This window comes from Apostichopus japonicus, chromosome 5 (genome assembly GCF_037975245.1).
Source record: "Apostichopus japonicus isolate 1M-3 chromosome 5, ASM3797524v1, whole genome shotgun sequence".
Lineage (NCBI taxonomy): Eukaryota > Metazoa > Echinodermata > Holothuroidea > Aspidochirotida > Stichopodidae > Apostichopus > Apostichopus japonicus.
The window spans coordinates 24085830-24104537 of record NC_092565.1 but is presented as its reverse complement, the minus strand read 5'-3'; the positions used below and the strand labels follow the sequence as shown (position 1 = coordinate 24104537).

At 36.7% G+C, this 18708-nt stretch overlaps 1 protein-coding gene across 1 annotated transcript; it reads left to right on the top strand.

Annotated features, from left to right (window-relative positions):
- Positions 1-8: 8 nt before the first annotated feature.
- On the top strand, positions 9-17605 carry LOC139968139 (coiled-coil domain-containing protein 125-like). The gene is made up of 12 exons (XM_071972524.1): positions 9-162; positions 3270-3673; positions 4349-4425; positions 5890-5976; positions 9396-9467; positions 11182-11267; positions 12102-12184; positions 12574-12692; positions 13286-13396; positions 14087-14273; positions 14980-15146; positions 15400-17605. The coding sequence occupies exons 2-12, from the start codon at positions 3283-3285 to the stop codon at positions 15514-15516; spliced, it is 1497 nt and encodes a 498-aa protein (XP_071828625.1). The 5' UTR covers positions 9-162; positions 3270-3282; the 3' UTR covers positions 15517-17605.
- The last annotated feature ends 1103 nt before the right edge of the window (positions 17606-18708 follow it).

Here is an 18708-nt window from a genome sequence, read left to right as displayed (position 1 = left end):
CTACCACTTACGTTACGTAGGCCTGTGTATACAATTATAAAAAATCATAAAGTCATAGAGAAAGGCATCAAACAAACATAACAAGTGGATTTTGATTCACCCGATCACTTTGACGTTTAATGACAGCTACCAAGATATTTCTTCGGAAAAATTATATATTTGGTAAATTCTGCAGCCAATTAATGTTAGGCTAAGAACAATATATTGTTATGAATATGAGTATGAATGACGATCAGATCAGGGAATTATAACGACTCCCTGATCAAATCGTGTGTAGGCCTGCTATGCGCTAACCCAGGCTTCAGTTTGTAGGGTATATTGGAAAGGCACTGTCACAGTGGCGGAGCGCCCATACAGTCAGGGGGGGGGGGCGGATGCCCCCCTGACGGACTCAAATGGACTGCTGGCGCCCTTTTCAGCTTTTTACTACTTTTCACTTATTCGCGATTATTGACTTTTTATTGCGCTCTCATCTACCTATTTACATTTGTCATATTCTGTTTGTGTAATTTCCTGACAAAATGGCGATGACACCTATTTATTCTTCATTTATCTGCAAATTAGCAAGGCCCGGAGAGGGTCATTTCCTGCGATGTAGGGAGTATCTTTACTCAAAAATTTTCTGTACGCTTAGATAGTGTCGAAAGCGCCCCTATACCATCCTTGCCCCCCACCCCGACCAATACCCCTAGCTCCGCCACAGCACCGTGACTGTCATGCTATTTATTAACTACCTCTCTACAGTTTAACAAGCCTAGCTGTTATTGTAAGCCTATGTAATCCTATGTAACTTGTAAGAATCCTAATACTAAGTATAGCTAAGCCTATGTAATCCTAAGTACTAGCCTAAGGTTCCAGTGCCTTTCTGCCATAGGTACGTACCGCCATACCTATTGCGGAAAGGAACATTTTAGAAATGGATATAACAGGAATGTATCGGTGAAACTTTCTTTCATTCACGTAGAAGGATAGGTACACCGCCTTCAAATGTGACGGTTCGATGGATAGACTGAATTTTAGTTAAGATTAGCAAGATATGGGGAATAGATACATAGTCTTTAATGTACGTGTTGATTGAATAGTTTAATGATAAGTTCTTTATCTTGAGTCCATACACTGTCTTCAAATATATGAGTTACAGTTGGTTGAATAAATCAGAATAATTTAGGTTGATTGTTTATTATTTTCAATTTAAATGACCGATTTTGTGGGCCTATAAGTAGTGTGAAGCGAAGCAATATACAGTGCATATAGGCCTACAGTGAACCTACAATAATTGTGCTCTTTCCACCATACAAAAGTGCTTTACCGCCATCGGGGTAGCATAGTGAAATGGCACTTTTTCTATGGCGGAAAGAGCACATTTTCTATGGCGGAAGCCAAGGTGAAACATTTAAAGATTTAAAATTGACAGTAGGTTAATAAAGTAATGTTTGTTTCATTCATCTCCATGCAAGCACATATATGTCTCTGGGACTAGCCTATAGGCCTAAGTACTACGGAACTGAGTCTGAACTGTTTGATTCAATTTCTTTTCATTTGGCACAATGACAATGAGTACAGCATAATACATATCTTGCTGATACTGGTAGGCCAAGGCTAGTCAATGCAATGCTATCTGTTAAGCTCATTTACATTACATCAACTTTGCATGTATACAGTCTTTGAGTCCTTTTAAGTCATAGTACTTGCTAGTTTCCCTACAGCTGCATATGCCCTTCAGAACAATATAAATTATTTTAAAATGTTCAATAAGGCTAATACACAAGGATCTCTATTTTCTTGCTACTGTAGCAAGCTTGTATGTGATCACTTTCAGTAGTGATTGGTCCTCTGTAACTCTGATTCATACATTTTAATGGTGTACTTTAAGTTTAATAACTGGCTCCAGTTAGACTACCATATCAATTCCTTCACCCCCCAAAACGACACTTAAAAGTACTGCAATATAAGCTCTTTGAAGGATAAAGTGTGACTCATCGCTCCCAAACGTGAGCGCTGTGGATCAACACGGTCAGGAAGATTGGACTGATCCATTCTGTTGCGGGTTTTTTTTTTATATTGCTGTGACGCAAACTATTGCATTCTCAATGTATATGGGAATTTGGGTAGGTAAAACTACCAATTAATGTGTTTTTAAACTAATTTAGAGTTCTAAACGGTACAATAACAAAATTTAATATAATTAAGCATAAACGATTAAACAGTGCGTAGTTACAGTCCCCTATACTAGGCGCTACCACGCGGGCGTCTACAATAGCGTCTCTCCAGGATGGGCAAGAAGGTCGATATTTTCTAACGAAGACTCTCATTTGTTACCTCTAGGTCCGATTGAAAACTTAAACCAATCACAATAATTTTTATATGTACAGAATCTGTCATTCATTTGTAATGCATATTCAATTTAGACAAAGAGGAGGGCCAGTGTTATAGTGGCACAATTGAAATTTCAAAAATGGGAGTTTCAAAAGCCACACGACGCTACATGTTGCCATGTGTGTTTTACGTGTGACTTTTGGTTTTAAAGTTTCGTATTTCTACATTTTTTTACCCCCAAAGTCCGATTGTGCCATGCTAAATAGAAACTAGAAAACAACAGATATATGAAGAGATTTATTCCACCTTTCTAAAGATGTTTTAGACAAAGTGTAATGAAATGAGGAAAGAACTGTTATCAGTGAAGAAAAACATGGCCTAACAGTAAGTCAACGAGGGGTGTGGGTAGTAACTGTTGTGACTTTCCGCCGCTGCATAAGGAAGAGCGCTAGGGAATTGATATGAAAAGAAGTTTACCAATCATTGATTCCCCAGGCTTATGTCAGATATGAAATGTTCTCAAAAGTAGATGATCTCATAATCATTATTTATGTTTCATCCTCTTAAATCGTAATTTGCTGGCTCTGTTTTATATCCTAACTTATAATCAACCCCCAGGGTAAGATGTATGTATTCTGTGCCCTACCTGACACTCCTAAGAGCCCATTCTAGTATCTGACATCAGCTATAACTTGCGTGCTATAACACACCTAACTGAAAGTAGGAAATCCCATACATGTATGAAATTTCTGGATTCAACTGCCCATGTTCAAAGCTTTAATGTACACCAGCAGATCAACTATGTAATCTTTTGATATGCTCATATGGATTTTATTGCCATGAGGATGCTTTCCCTCATAAATATATAAATATGTATCATAAAGCGTACTAATGTTGCTTTTACTATAAAATGGCCATTTTATAACTTACTAACATTTCTTTGGTTTTTGCAGGATAATAAATAATATGTCATTAAAAAGTCATCATGGAGAATCATCCCATTCTAGAGGAAGCCAAGATCAAGCAGTGTTTAAGAGTGGTGATCTCGGAATGGGGAGAGGATTAAAACCAGGAGCAATCTCTTTTGACACAGATGAAGAACAGAAGTCCTCATTCACTGAGTTCTTCAGTCCTTCCAGAAAGTGTTCTGTCTCTTCATGTCACTATTGCAGTTTTCAAGAAGGAACTGAGGATAGCTCATTAAGACTCTCAGATGGTCCTGATGATTCTGTCCGTTCATTTCCAAGCTATGCTGGTGTCCCCTTTGGCACGTCCTTGCGACAACATCGTAGACTTTATGAGGCTAGTCGCAGAGCATTCCCTGGCAATACTTCACATGATGCTGGTCAGATAGTTGGTAATAATATTTTTGCCTTTCCTTTTGGAGTTGCATTAATTACCAATAAAGGGACAAAATGTCTGTTGGATTTGTTAACTGTAGCCATAAGTATGCAAGGGAATTTCCCTTTCAACCCCCCCTTCCCCTCCCCCCCAACTTACATGATTTTTCACAGTCAGTTTTCAAAGCTTGCCAGCAAAGATTGATTAGTTTATCTGATTAACATCACATTCATAATCGAAGCTAGTTTGCATGAATTCCTAGCATCTGATTCTGAGTGGTGAAGGTTTGGTGGGTCACAGCTCAGTTCTCATAGGAGATCCTAGGTCATAGGCCACTGTCAATGTCATTCACATGCCATGAAATGTTTCCATCTTACTTTTTGGTTATTTGCTGAAATCATGACTTTTCACAATTAATTCAACTTCCAAAGGGAGACTAATCGATTGTGTTTATCTGATGTGTCAGTTATGATATTGCATACATTTATGTATAAGTTCTTGCGGAATGTTAACAGTGCAAAAGCCTGTAGGGTTAGCCTATGTAGAGATAATTTCGAGTTATGTCAGTAATCAGTATCCAGTTTTATTCAGCTAAAACTTATTTGAGAATTTTGTTATATTTGAGAAGTAATAGTCCATTGAAACAAACGTGCTAATCATGTGATATTTGGCTGCAAATCTTTTTCTTCAGGGGACATGAAGCATTCCTGCGGTCATTTGACTGTTGAGAGAGCAAAGCTTACCGATCAGTTGAAGGTGGCAACAGAAGTAAGATTTTTTTAAGATGTTACTTCAAAATAATTGGCGGACATATTGTAACACCCCTGTACCCCGGCGGAGCGGTAGCGTGGGAAATCAGGCAGCTGGAGGCCACCTGATGTCAGGGCAGGGGAAGGGGGGAGGCGAAGACTTATGCTAGCAGGGCTTGAACCAAAACACAAAAAAGAGAGAAGAATATAGTTAAAGAGAACTGGGTCTCAAATCAACAATTTAATAGCTTAATTAACTTTAAACATACACTTAAAAAAAATAAGGCAGTGACTTTCTGCCGTACATAAATATAAAAGCAAACAGCGGGCAGAGATTCAGTTTAAATAAATAACAAATACACTACATACCAGGGCGTGGGCAGCACGGCTCTTAAGAATCACGAGAGTGAATACCCGACACGTGGCGCCAACGGCAGACTAAACAAATACTGCCTAATGTGGTCCCGCCCCGATTAACTTCTGCAATACCTCCGGGGAGAGCCCTAATTTGACCCTACCTCCGGAGTCTATAACATGCAAAGAAGCCAACCAGGACGGGAAATTATTAGTTGTACAATACAAAAGGAATGGCGCCCCGTAGTCAGCCCTCACTCCCGGACCCGCTCTCTAAAATAAATGAACCTTGCCTTTAAAATAATACTATACTGTAATTGCCGTGCTGCTCACCGCTGGTCTCCAGTTCTCTGCCCGAACTTCAACGAAATAAATTAAGTGTCCACAACACAAAATACATAAGAAAAACAACGTCTTAATTAAACAAGGTAAAGAGAGCAAGTGAAAGTAAAATAGATAAACGGTAAACAGAACAACTCGCGTAAATAAAAGAGCGAATGCCTGGAATGCTGGTGATGGCAGACGACGGGGAGAGCGAAAGAGACCTGCATAATAAAACAAAAGTAAATGGAATGGTGAATGAATGGACAACAAATCGCGGGGTAAATTATTCAAACAAAACGGGAAAACATATTCTTAGTAGCCCTGGGCGTGTTCGAAATACGGGGTACACACATCCCGAACAACCCAGGGCGTAACAATATAGTGGAATTGAAAATAGAGATGTACGTGCATGTGTAAGAAGTTAGGGTTCTTTGGTAGCATTTATACATTCCTATGTCATATTTAGATTTCCTTTTATAAATATTATAGGGTTCTGCATCATTTACTACAATTTAAGTGTTATCAACAGAAGTAGTTTTGGAATGACTCAATCTTTGTTTGATAATTGTTGTCATGAAGATATGTAATTATTTCATTAGGGCACCAAATTCAGTAAAATTCTAGATGGAAAATATGTTTAGAACTTTCCTATTTCTTGAAGGATGAGTTTCATACTATATATTTCTGTTCATCGTGTTTGTGATGGGAAGAAAACAGAGTAGATGGTAAAGCAGTCAAATCTTTTAGCCAAATTTATGAAAAATTCACTTTATACATTTCTGTCGGTTATGGTTTGGTTTGACAGGAAGTGGATACCTTGCAGAATGAGCTAGAGGTTTGCCAGAGCCATCTGGAGAGCAAGCTCAGAGCAATCAAGATCCTACAACATCAGGTAATGTTTACATGACATAATTTCATTTCCATCCCCAATCCCCATCTTATGTCCTGTACGTTGTTTTCAATTTGTAGTTGTTTATTATTTGACCAATTTCTCTCTCCTTTTCAAACAAGAAAGATTGTATTCCCACCCTCATGTGTGGTTGTGCTGATTTTTTCTACTGATGTTTCTTCCCACATTTCATCTACCACCTGCAATTGAGACTCTGCACAAAGATTTCTTGGAAACTAGTATACCCATGTCCATTTAGTGCGTAAGAAATGTAACTTTCGTTGGTAGCTATGGTTACCTACCAAACAGGAAGACTTGGTGCTGGATGTGCACATAGATGCATTCCACCTGTAATTCTGTCGTATGTTTACTACAGTTAGTAGTATTTTGATTAGACTGGGACAAGTTAGTAAATTAATTAAGTTAATTAATACCCAAAAATTAAGTTAAAAAATATTCTTTTCATGTGTGTCAGAGCTTGATCCTGACTGGCTTCTTGTTGACAGTCAGGTGAAGAATGGCAAAGACGAAAACTCTTTACAGGTTACGACTGTCTAAATTTATACCCAAGCTGTTGAGTCTGCTACAGTAACACTGAAATTGACACGATGGGTGTGTCAGGCAATGAATCTTTCATTTATATGAATGTCCTTAAATTTGACAGAATCAATACACATGATAACATTAAAGCATTTCAATACAAATGAGATATCTTGAATTGGAAAACTGAATTTTGTCATGACCTTACAAAAACGATATGGAGTTGTTTATTATTATGTTTAATATTAATTATGCCTAAATTTAATTGGTCACTCTTTTGTGTTGTTAGTAAAGGAAAATGGACAGATACATGTTAATGATGCAATGTCCTTGTTTACTTCCACCCAGTTCACTGAGGTAAGTGATTATGGTACAGTAATAGTCACATGTAACATGGGTAAATCACAAATCACTATAGAGCACGGCAAAACTGACTGACCGCATGTTACACTATGGGTGCCTGCTTCGAGCTCCATCAACTAACATTGGCATGAATAACCAGTTTTGCACATGGCTCCTTAACTTAATTGTCATTATAGGGAGGACATGGTCGTCGTATTCAACAACCCCACAGCACACCCAAAAACCTGTCATGCCCCTACATAAATCAGTCAGGGGTGAGGGGGGGATTTGGAATTTGTCACTTCCACCTGTGAAATCCTGTGCACACATCACTGTTAATAAAACAAGTCTCAGAAGAATCTGATGGAGTTTCAGACTAGAATGAAGTTTTTCTGTGTTCATTATTATTATTATTATGATTTTTTGCACCTCCACTGACTCCTCTATACTCAGCAGATGTGGTTATTGCCATTTGGTGAAGGATACACTCAATCTTTGTTGTTTGGTTTTGTTGTCAACTCATCATCTTTGTGTTTATAAGTTCTGAATACATCTGGCTGTTCCAACATCATACTCTGTAGGATAGCAGTGAAGTTTAAAGCACTGTGCCAAAAATCAGACACTGAATGAGGCACAGCATCACTTACAGCCGGGGGGGGGGGGGGGGGCAAGGAACTTCATAATCTTCTGTGCTATGCAGTTTCACACAATAGGCTCTGTTGGGATGGAGAGCCAATCTCCCTTGATTTATATTGATTCACCGATGCTGTGCATTCTGTAGCTGCTCTTATCTTTTGAGATTTAATTAAATCTCATAATACTGTTAGCATAGGAACGTTTCTATATCTATTACACTTTACATATGTGCATTCGAATAATATTGTTCATATTTAACATTTAAATTCATGTACATCACACAATGTGCCTGAGTGTTGCACTATACCCGTGCTAGTATGTACTTGTTAAGCGCTCTGCATACAATACACATCCAGTGCATCAAACTGCGAGTTGTTGTAACCAGCAGCTGTTATTATCTTGAAAATAATTGATATTCAAAGGAAATTGATTTTAAAGCAAACCTATTGAGTTGAATAAAAAAAAATTGGTCTGTTTTATTGCCATACAATGAATCGCAGGAACGCCAACGTATGTTAATAGGCATAGATTTTGGGCTATGTAGGCTCCTCCAAAATGTTGGTAGAGAGTTGGTAGCTTGGAGTGAAAGTTGCAGTCTATTGTTTTATTAAAATGTTGTTAAAATTGACCATATACACTGGTAAAATTGATGCAGCCTTCCAGTTTCGGCTTATAAGATGTGTCAACATTGTATTCAAGGAATTTTTGTTATTTAGGTGTAGGAGCATATGCCACTGGCAGTAAACTATAGACTGGGCATACCTCTTTAATTTAACAGATTTTATAGTTATACTGGTTCTTCATATGCTTTAACTAGTTATGGTCACCCGAATCCAACCTACCTTCTTTTTCAATGTTCATCAGCATTTTTGAAAGATCTGATAAATATGTGTCTTTTGTTATTGTTAGTTATGGTTGGGGTACAAGGGACTGCAGGGAATTTGGGTAAAAAAAGGGATTTTTATTCTTGATGTTAGAAATAAAAATGTAATCAGCAGCTACAAAACTTAATAGAATGTCATAGCATGCACTCTTAATGTTTGAGTGAAAATCAGTGCACTTAGAATCAACCCTGAGATATATGCTGCATTTCTCCCAAACCTTTTGGCCAAAATTAATAGTTTTCATTAGCTTCTTGTTTTTATATGATGGTTGGAACATTAACAAACATTTCCATTTTTATACATAATTGTAATATTTGATTCAGTTCTTCCTCTTTTTTGGTGATAAATTTCTCCATAATCCTGGTAACTGGGATTATGTGGGCTCATTTGCTGTTACATATTTCCTTTGCTTATCATCTGGTCTATAAGCTGTTATGTATTGATTGACTCATGTATCTGGCAACAGGAATCATCATCAGCAAGTTATAAGAATATGCATTGAATACAACTGGAGAGTAAATTGGTAATATGAGAGATAAGAAGTAAGGCAATGATCTCATGGAACCAGGAAAATCCAATTGAAGTGGATTTGATGTGTGAAATGTATGAAACCTTGTCAACTATCTTAAGTATGTTGGTGTCATGGATAATCACATATAAATACAGAAATAGAATGTGTCAAATTTCTAGTTAGGTAGATGAACATTTTCTTAAAATTGAAGGAACATATTCTTATAATAATTTCATCCGATTTAAAAGTGATACTGATAACGACTACGGGAAGAAAATATTACCCTTGTTTGAAATGAACCCTGAGACTGATAGTTCCTTCATTACCCCCTCTCTCCTTCTTCTCTCCCCCTCCACTTTCACTTTGTTGCTTCTTAAGAAGGTTACAAGTCTTCCCCATCTGCCCCCTTGTGACTGGGTCCAATCACATGCCTGTGTTTTAACATGCTTATAGAACTTTTGATTATAAATTACAAGTGAAAGTCATGGTTTGTGTTTGTGCTCTTGCAGGCTTCTGTGGTTAATTCAAGATGTCTGAAGAATGAAGAGAAAATTCAGGCGATGAAGTCTGGTTTGGAAAAGGTAAACTCATTGTATATTAACAGTAAAAATTCAGTAATTGCAAAATTTTACAACTACCAGACAGTTCTACGTGAATAGCAATAAAAGGTGTGCAGTATGTTAGAAAGTTGTATAGAGCAAGTGATCCTAGCAAGAGATAGTGTGGTTGATGGAAGATCGTTGGAGCAAGTGATCCTAGCAAGACATAATGTGGTTGAGGGAAGATCGTTGGAGCAAGTGATCCTAGCAAGACATAGTGTGGTTGAGGAAGATCGTTGGAGTAGTCCCTCCTTTAAGACAAGTGTGTTTGAGGGAAGATTGTTGGAGCAAGTGATCCTAGCAAGACATAATGTGGTTGAGGGAAGATCGTTGGAGCAAGTGATCCTAGCAAGACATAGTGAATGAGGGAAGATCGTTGGAGCAAGTGATCCTAGCAAGAGATAGTGTGGTTGAGGGAAGATCGTTGGAGCAAGTGATCCTAGCAAGACATAGTGTGATTGAGGGAAGATCATTGGAGCAAGTGATCCTAGCAAGACATAGTGTTGTTGAGGGAAGATCGTTGGAGCAGTCCCTCCTTGAAGACATAGTGTGGTTGAGGGAAGATCGTTGGAGCAAGTGATCCTCGCAAGACATAGTGTGATTGAGGGAAGATCGTTGGAGCAAGTGATCCTAGCAAGACATAGTGTGATTGAGGGAAGATCGTTGGAGCAAGTGATCCTAGCAAGACATAGTGAATGAGGGAAGATCGTTGGAGCAAGTGATCCTCGCAAGACATAGTGTGATTGAGGGAAGATCGTTGGAGCAAGTGATCCTAGCAAGACATAGTGTGATTGAGGGAAGATCATTGGAGCAAGTGATCCTAGCAAGACATAGTGTGATTGAGGGAAGATCGTTGGAACAAGTGATCCTAGCAAGACAGTGTGTTGTTGAAGGAAGATCGTTGGAGTAGTCCCTCATGACGAAGAGTGTGGTTGAGGGAAGATCGTTGGAGTTGTCCCTCCTTGAAGACATACTGTAGTGTGATTGAGGAAAGATCGTTGGAGCAAGTGATCCTAGCAAGACATAGTGTGGTTGAGGGAAGATTGTTGGAGCAGTCCCTCATTGAAGACATAGTGTGGTTGAGGGAAGATCATTGGAGATTCCTTTCTTATAGTCATAGTCCGGTTTATGGAGGATTAAAGGAGCATTCCATCCTTGAAAGAGAGAAGTAAAGCTTGTGAGAAACTAATTTGTGTCATTGGAACAGAACTAAATCACCAGGATTTATCCAGAGCAAGGGACGAGATGTTGTTTCACTGATCTTTTGCAGTGAGTTTGCACTAGCTTTGATAATCAATATCTACCAGGAACCCACTAAAGTTTCTTTATTAAACTCTTAAGAAGTGCTGTGAAGTGGCAATGGGAAAAGTTTTTCATGGAATTGGTTAATTATTAGTTATTATGAGGAATTGCATTTGCAAGTGTTCTTCCAATGTTTTTGAAACAATTTCATTGACCACTGTTCCACACTGAATTCTGTGTCTGTTGAATGGGGTGTTTTTACTTCCCCTAGAAGCTCCAGATCAATAATTCTTCAGAATTTAATTAGGAAGATGTGGAAATGGTTTGGTAAATTGTTGTGATCTTTTAAGAATCAGAGATATCAAATTCAGTCACGTTTAGAAGGATATGAAAGAGAGCTTAAAGGTTAGAACATTTATTAAATATTGCATATTTTGGCTGTTTCTGTTGATAGGAGGTGAATACTTTGCAGTTTGCGCTGGACGTAAAATCAACATCCTTGATGAAGAGAGAGGAAACTTGGAGTGAAAAGTTTAACCGGTGAGCAGCAAGAATTTCATGTTTTATCTTCTTTGGGGTGGGAGAGGCAAAGTTTGATCTAAAGAAAATTTGTAAAAAAATCTTTCAACTTGGTAACTTTTCATTAAAATAGTTGATATTATAATAATATTATAAGACAAAATTTTTGTTATGTTTGTAGAATCTTCCAAAAAAGTTTTGTTCAGAAATCCTAAACATTAGACCAATCATTGAACAATTATACCAAAATGAAGACTATTATTAACAGTTACCTTTATTTCATTAATAACAACATCAGAGGTTAACCTCCAAACAATGGGAGCCATTGTTAGCATACCTGAGTAAACCGTCACTATTAACATATTGCCTGATTGTCTGTTAGATGAAAGAGAATCTCGGTTTGTATTACATTTGAGTACTTATAATTGTACTGTGGACAAATTAATAGAAGATACTAAGACACTCAGGTGAAATATTTTAAAATATCCTTAAACCCAAACTCTGTTTATAAGGCTATGTAAAAGGGGACATGATTAGTTCTTAACAGTATCATCAATGAACCCTGCAGGGGTAGCCATTTGGGAAAACAGATCCATGCAAAATATGTTTTTTTGTTTCAAACAAGTTACTCATTTCTTTCTCAGTGTTAAAACACCAAATGCAGTCTATCAATATATGACATTGAATCTCTACACTGTCCTCATATGTACAGTGTAGTATATGCCTGATACATTGCCTCTGAAAGCTGTTTCTTCTGTGTGTTAATGTTCTTTATTTGGAAGTGTCTTCCTGGTATCTATTTTAGTTTAATTTATACATCAAGCAGTACATTTATTTTCTATGCTTTCTTATTAGAGTGAGTTTGGAGAACTCAGTACTGATGTCAACCCTTCAGGCTAGGACAGAAGAAGTTCGAAGACTTCATGCTGATAAAGTTGGTAAGCAAACTTAACCATCAAACTTAAAGATGTATAACAGTACTAGTTTTTTATTATAATTGCGCTACAAAAGCTTCCTTTCATAATCACTTTAAATACTCTAACTACAAAATGAAAAGAAAACACTAGTACACCTCTGTGGTGGTTTCATTTTGTACAATGGATACTGCACAGTAGTCATATTTGTGCCGCAGAGCAAATAAGATATGTAAAATGGAACAAATTGTTAAAACTTTATGGAAATATGTATGAGGAATATTGTATGAGGAACAGTAGTATTTTCAGTATTTCGTGCTAAAGCAAGATCTGTGAAATGTGATAATACCAGCAAAAGGCAATTACAAGAATGACAGTTTTGTCAAATTTAACTGTTTACTCACTTTAACTAGCTCTGATCAGAGAACGAGATGAACTACTAGCAAGGATGGATGCCAAGGAGAGATTGCGATACGAACAGCACTGGACGACAAAGAACGACCAGGCATACCTCCAACATACTCTGTCAGAAGTACGTAGATTAATCAATCTCTGTCTTTAATTTAATTTATCTCCCTGCGTTGGGTATATAATGGAGACTTGAAGTAGTGGAGTGTATTTTCATTGGTACAGTATGCAACCTGTGTTGTGGCTTGATACCTATTCAGGTTTGCAGTGACTTTACCTATAGAGGTTTTATGCACAACATTGATTCAAATTTAATCAAAAGTAGAAAACTCCCTGGTTGTTCCTCTCTTCTACTACGATTCATAAATAATTAATGAATGGTTAGTTTACATATGACAAATTTGTGCCCAATATATCTATCAGATATAATGAGAACACTTAAATATAAGGATGCACTGTTGCAAGCATGTTGTCGGTTATTTTTACACAGTGACAGGACATTTTCTTAATTGCATTTTGATCTTTTATAATTGAAATCAACGGGTACCACTTTACCTTTCATTTTTTTTCCATAACAGTTTACCAAGATGTAATTACATCTTATGAGTGATCTTTAGGTTAATTGCATGGCTAAGTTAGGCCATATGTACCTCTTGCATGATGTCGTTTAATTGTTGTTCAGTTGTTTGAATAATGGAATTTGCATTTTCTCTCCAGCAATTAGCTGTTCTTGGTGCCTGTATGTGCAGAGGGAATAATCCAGAACCCTGTAAGTGTGCCCGGATTGCCGCCATCCTTACTAAAGAAACAGGCTGCCTCAAAGATGAGGTACTTTACATTATTCCTTGTTTGAGTAATCAGCTCCAACGGTCAGAAATACCCTCAAACTGTTCAGACAATCATATTACACTATGTAACCCACCCATCCCAATATCTTCCTCTTTGCTTGGGAATGCAATTGGTTAGTTTATGGATGTATCAAATAATGTTTAGCTCATCTGTAATAATGAGGGGGTAAGTTGTGAATTCACAGGCAAATGAATAGAATCAAGTGAAAGAGAAATCTTCACTTCAGTCCCTTGAATTTTGCCACAAAACAAGGTAAAACATGTTCAGTTAAAACATTGTCAAAATCACAACAGAATATTAGTGACTACAAATGCTGTATAATATTAAACATTTTATTTTAATAGATAGGGGTTGTTATAATCAAGTTTAATTCTGGATGTCATTGTACCCCCAGCCAGAGGCAATTTCAATGCATTCACTTTTGATAGACCCCCCCCTCCAAGGGTATCAATCTTTTCAAGTCTTCAATGTGTGATGGATTAGCAGAAAGCAACAACAATTTGGATAATTCTTCACTTTTTTCTTTCAACAGAAGTAGGCTGACCATTGTTTGTATTAGTAACGACATAATGCATCTTGAATGCTGTATAGTGTGTTTATGTTCAGTGTTTTCATTGCCTGGTGAAGTAACATATTTATATTATTTTACATCATTTTCAACAACATAAGATGGCCCGTCTCAAACAGAAGCTGGTGGAATCAGTCCTGGTTTCGGATGCCTTCCGGAAAGCTTTCGAGGAGCAGTTGCAGTGCAATTCAATGATGTTAAGAAATGTGACAGACAGTCAGAAAATAATCAAGGAAGAAGAGAGGAAGGCCCAGTCACATTTCTGGAAAAAGAAAAAGTGCAACAATGGTGAAAAAAAAAACATAATTAGAATCATAGCAATGCTTCCCTAATAGTACCTTATCATACCAGATATTTCAAGAATAAGCAAGTTCTTTATTTCTTTCATACATCATCATTAATCAAGATTGATCGAGATGCTCTAATTGTCTTTAAAAACTTCCTCACACAGTTCAGAAAACACCTACTCTATAAATTTAGGATGTATCAAAGCTTTCATGTTTCTAAGTCATGTGCCAACTTGATCAAGTCTAGGAATTACTTTCTCGCAGTTTTGCCTGAAATTTGTTATGTTGGTTTTGTTTTCAGTGACTTTTTTTTTTCTTTGGCTTTCAATAGGTTGATTTTTGAGACTGTTTGCTAACACTTTCATGGTATCATATTCTGATACTTATATTGTGTTTATTTTTGAACACTAAAACATCAAAAGCTAGACCTCAAAGCAAGGTGACCCATTTCAACCACTGTTGGTACTGTGACATCACATATTGGACAAAATTGTTCCCCACATGCATGACTGTTAATTGATATGCACTCCAAAAAAAAGAGCAAGAATTTCTTCAGCTCTTTGTGTCATAAGCATCTCATTGACAAAAGTTATTAGCTAGTTTATCTTGCTTCTCCTTCAAGAAAATAGTTTGAGTGAGTTTTCTAATAGAATATGTTAATGCTATTGTTCTGTTATTGTATACTTTCTTTGACATTAATCACACAGTACCTACCCATCATCATCACCATCCAGTCCAAGTGCAATACGGTCTATCTAATCTTCCGGTAACCAGATCTTTTGAGGAGCAGGAACATAACAATCAAAAACAGAGAACAGTTGGTCTTCAAGTCTGCCAACCTATTCCAGATTCCTCCACCGTTTATGAAGATTTGGTAAGATGTTTATAGATTCCATTTTCAATTTCATCACTGCAAAACACCCATGATTTTACAGGTTTTCATTGGGTCTATGCCAATTACTGTGCCAAATCTGGGCACAGAGTGTTTTTGTAAGTTTTTTCTTCAACTTTGGAAGTGGAATATTTCTGGTTAATGGAAATGATTAGATGCCTCTTGTTTTGAAAGTCTGTGTTTTATTTTGTATTTTTTTACTAACAAAAAAATTTAAACTTCTTACTCTAAACAGCTTAGTGACAAGAGTGAAGCCCTGGCACATCAGAGGTTAGTGAGTAAATTACTAGCACAGAAGACGCAAGATCTTGAGCAGGCGGTTAAGAAAGTGGAGAGCTTTATGAGTCACTGAGAGATTATATTTCCATACCAGTGTGGGATGTACTATCATGTACTGTGCAGGCGTAATGTGTCTTTGTTTTTGCATATCTGGCCTGACCATTTGCTTAGTTGATTTTTATACCTTGTATGAATATTTGAATAACATGTAATATTTTAGTTTAATTGATGTCCATTTCGCTAGTATGAGACTTTAGGACACAATGTGAAGAATTTTAGTTGCATGAGACTTAGAAAGAGGAAGAGAGACTATAGTCAGTGCATATCTATTTGTGAAGATGTAAAGAAGGCACAGAAAATTTCTATTCTTGCTTTGAAATTTCTTTGAGAGAATTTTCTTTAAGTTACATGAAAAATTGGAAAGGTTGATGGCATTTTTGAAGTGTGTATTTGTTTCTGGGAATCAGTAGGTTGTTTTTGATATAATCAACCATTGAAACAATGGAACTGTTGTAACTTTATAACTACCATAACAAATGTGAGAGAATTAGCTAAAATCATGACAATCCTTACAGTTTGCTAGTATTCTTCCTTTAGTCTACAAAATACTATAAAATCACTGAACTGAATTCAATCTTTAAATCTTTATAAAAATTCAACATACAGCTGTATGTGTAATCAACGTTATATTATATGTTAGGGAGGGGCGGCAGGGAGGGGAATTTCTGCTTGGTCATTAATCTCTGCTTGGTCATTAAAATTTTCTTCTTTTATTTTGCATACTTTTGAAATGATAAACTTGGTCTGAGTTTCTTACACAGATTTTGCAAGTACAAATATGTATGCCTTAGACAAAGTGTCACACCTATGTACTAGCCTTGCGAAAGATATCACAAGATAAATATATGACATTTGAATGACAAGAATATCTTTCTGACTTGTGGGGAAGAATGCACATGACTGCCATCACACCTATATGCTAGCCATGCAAAGACTTCACATGATAAATGCATGACATTTGAATGACAAGAATATCTTTCTGACTTGTGGGGAGGAATGCACATGACTGCCATCACACCTATATGCTAGCCATGCAAAGACTTCACATGATAAATGCATGACATTTGAATGACATGGATTTCTTGCCGACTTGTGGGAAGTATGAATACATTGTACTGTCAAGCCCCAGTTAGTGTTATCACACACTCAAGTATTTAATATATTTCTACATAACCATGCTGTATTATATGGAAACAGATTTTCTTTCAACACATATCATTTCTGTTTATTGTTGTACTTCATAAACTTATATTTACAAGAGGTTAAGTCAACCATGTAAAGCTTTGTGTTGGCATCACCCATAATTTCACTGCAGGTGCAATTAATTTTGATAATGAAGTGTGCTGATAATTTCTCTTCAGCCTTCAGTAATCAACTCCTATGGTACTACTTTAATATTTTTCCTTTCATATTGTTTTTTATTGTACAGGTCATTTTTTCTATGCCTCATACTCAAATTGACATATTTATCGCTAATTTATTCTTCAAATTCTGTGCAATCAATATACAATTCATTTCTGTCATGAGAATAACAGTTTTTTACATTATGGAATTCCTACTTATTTATTTTTCCTTTATTTGTTCATTTGTTTGCTTTCATACATACATGGCTTGAGTGAATTGATTCACTGCCTTGTGTGAAAATTTACTGCAGGTTGGATTTTAGTCTAAGATAAAAACAAGTATAGCCATTTGATGAAGCTTGTGTTGTAAAGGATTTCACCATTTTTACACACACGATAGATTTACCAATGTTCGTAAAAATTCCAATTTTCTTTTGTAGTTTTTCTCATGATCTATTTTTGTTAGTGGTTAAGTTTTTGTTGATAATACCCATAATAATGTGAAGAGAGCCAAGCTTTTTTGACATCTCATGCTCCTTTTCTTATTATTTATTCCATGTTTTATACTATACTATACTCCATCGTAGATATAACATTGTGTTTTTCCTATCAATATTCCTGTTGTGAGAGGTTACATCATTTTATACCAATAGGAGAATAATGTCAACATGTATGGGAATTAATCAGATCAAACCATAATTTGATCAGAATGTATATGAAAATTTTGCTGACTAATATATGAAACAAAATTTAATTTAAGTTTTGACTCTTACTGTTATATATTGAGTTGTATGTGTAGAATGGCAGTTTATAACTTTTCATCACTTTGGGACCTGTTAGTTGAGGACCCAAAGTAAATGCACCAAATGTGCGGCCGAAGTGGGAACAATGGATTGTATGCATCAAAAACCATTAGGGGCACAACTACCTTTTATGTATGAGGAGAGGGGGAGGAGAGGGGGTGGGAGGTTGTTAAGTTGTGCAGGAGAGCATTGTCACATCTCCTTTGAGAAATTTTTGTCAGATGGAGGGTGCTTTGATGCTAATTTCCAACTTGTGAAACAATGTTGAAGAATTTACCATTGTTTAGGTTGTACCTCATAAACATGTTGTTCTTATGTGTAATATTCTGTACGACAGTCGTGAGAGGGAGGAGAGGAGGGGGTATTTTGGTTTTGATGATAATCGTAATCTTTGCATTCATGATGGTGTGTGTGTGTGAGTGCGTTTGTGACGCCCAGCTTGTAAACACAATATCTCAAGAAGGGAAGGTCAGACCAATTTCATATTTGGTGTGTAGAAGAATCACATTGAGTACAAGAAGCCTATTGGTTTTGGTGGAGGTCAAAGGTCATTTGGGGTCACCAGGGGTCAAATTGTGAAAACCTTGTAAACACGATATCTCAAGAAGGGCAAGTCTGACCAATTTCATATAAGGTGTGTGGAAGTACCACATGAAGTACAAAGAGGCTATTGTTTTTGGTGGAAGTCAAAAGTCATTTGGGGTCACCAGAGGTCAAATTGACAAAACCTTGTAAACACAATATCTCAAGAAGAGAAGGTCAGACCAATTTCATATTTGATGTGTAGAAGTACCATATTGAGTACAACAAGTCTCTTGTTTGGTAGAGGGCAGAGGTCGTTTGGGTCACCAGGGGTCAAATTGTGAAAGCATTGTATTAACTATATCTCAATACTGAAAGCTTGGGCCGACCTCTTTTTTAGTGTGTAGAAGAAACACATTGAGTTAAAGAAGCCTATTGTTTTTGGTGGAGGTCAAAGTTCATTATTTCATAGTTTGTTTGGCGCTATATAAAAATGATGTATTATTATTATTATTTGCGGCCATCAAAGGTCAAACA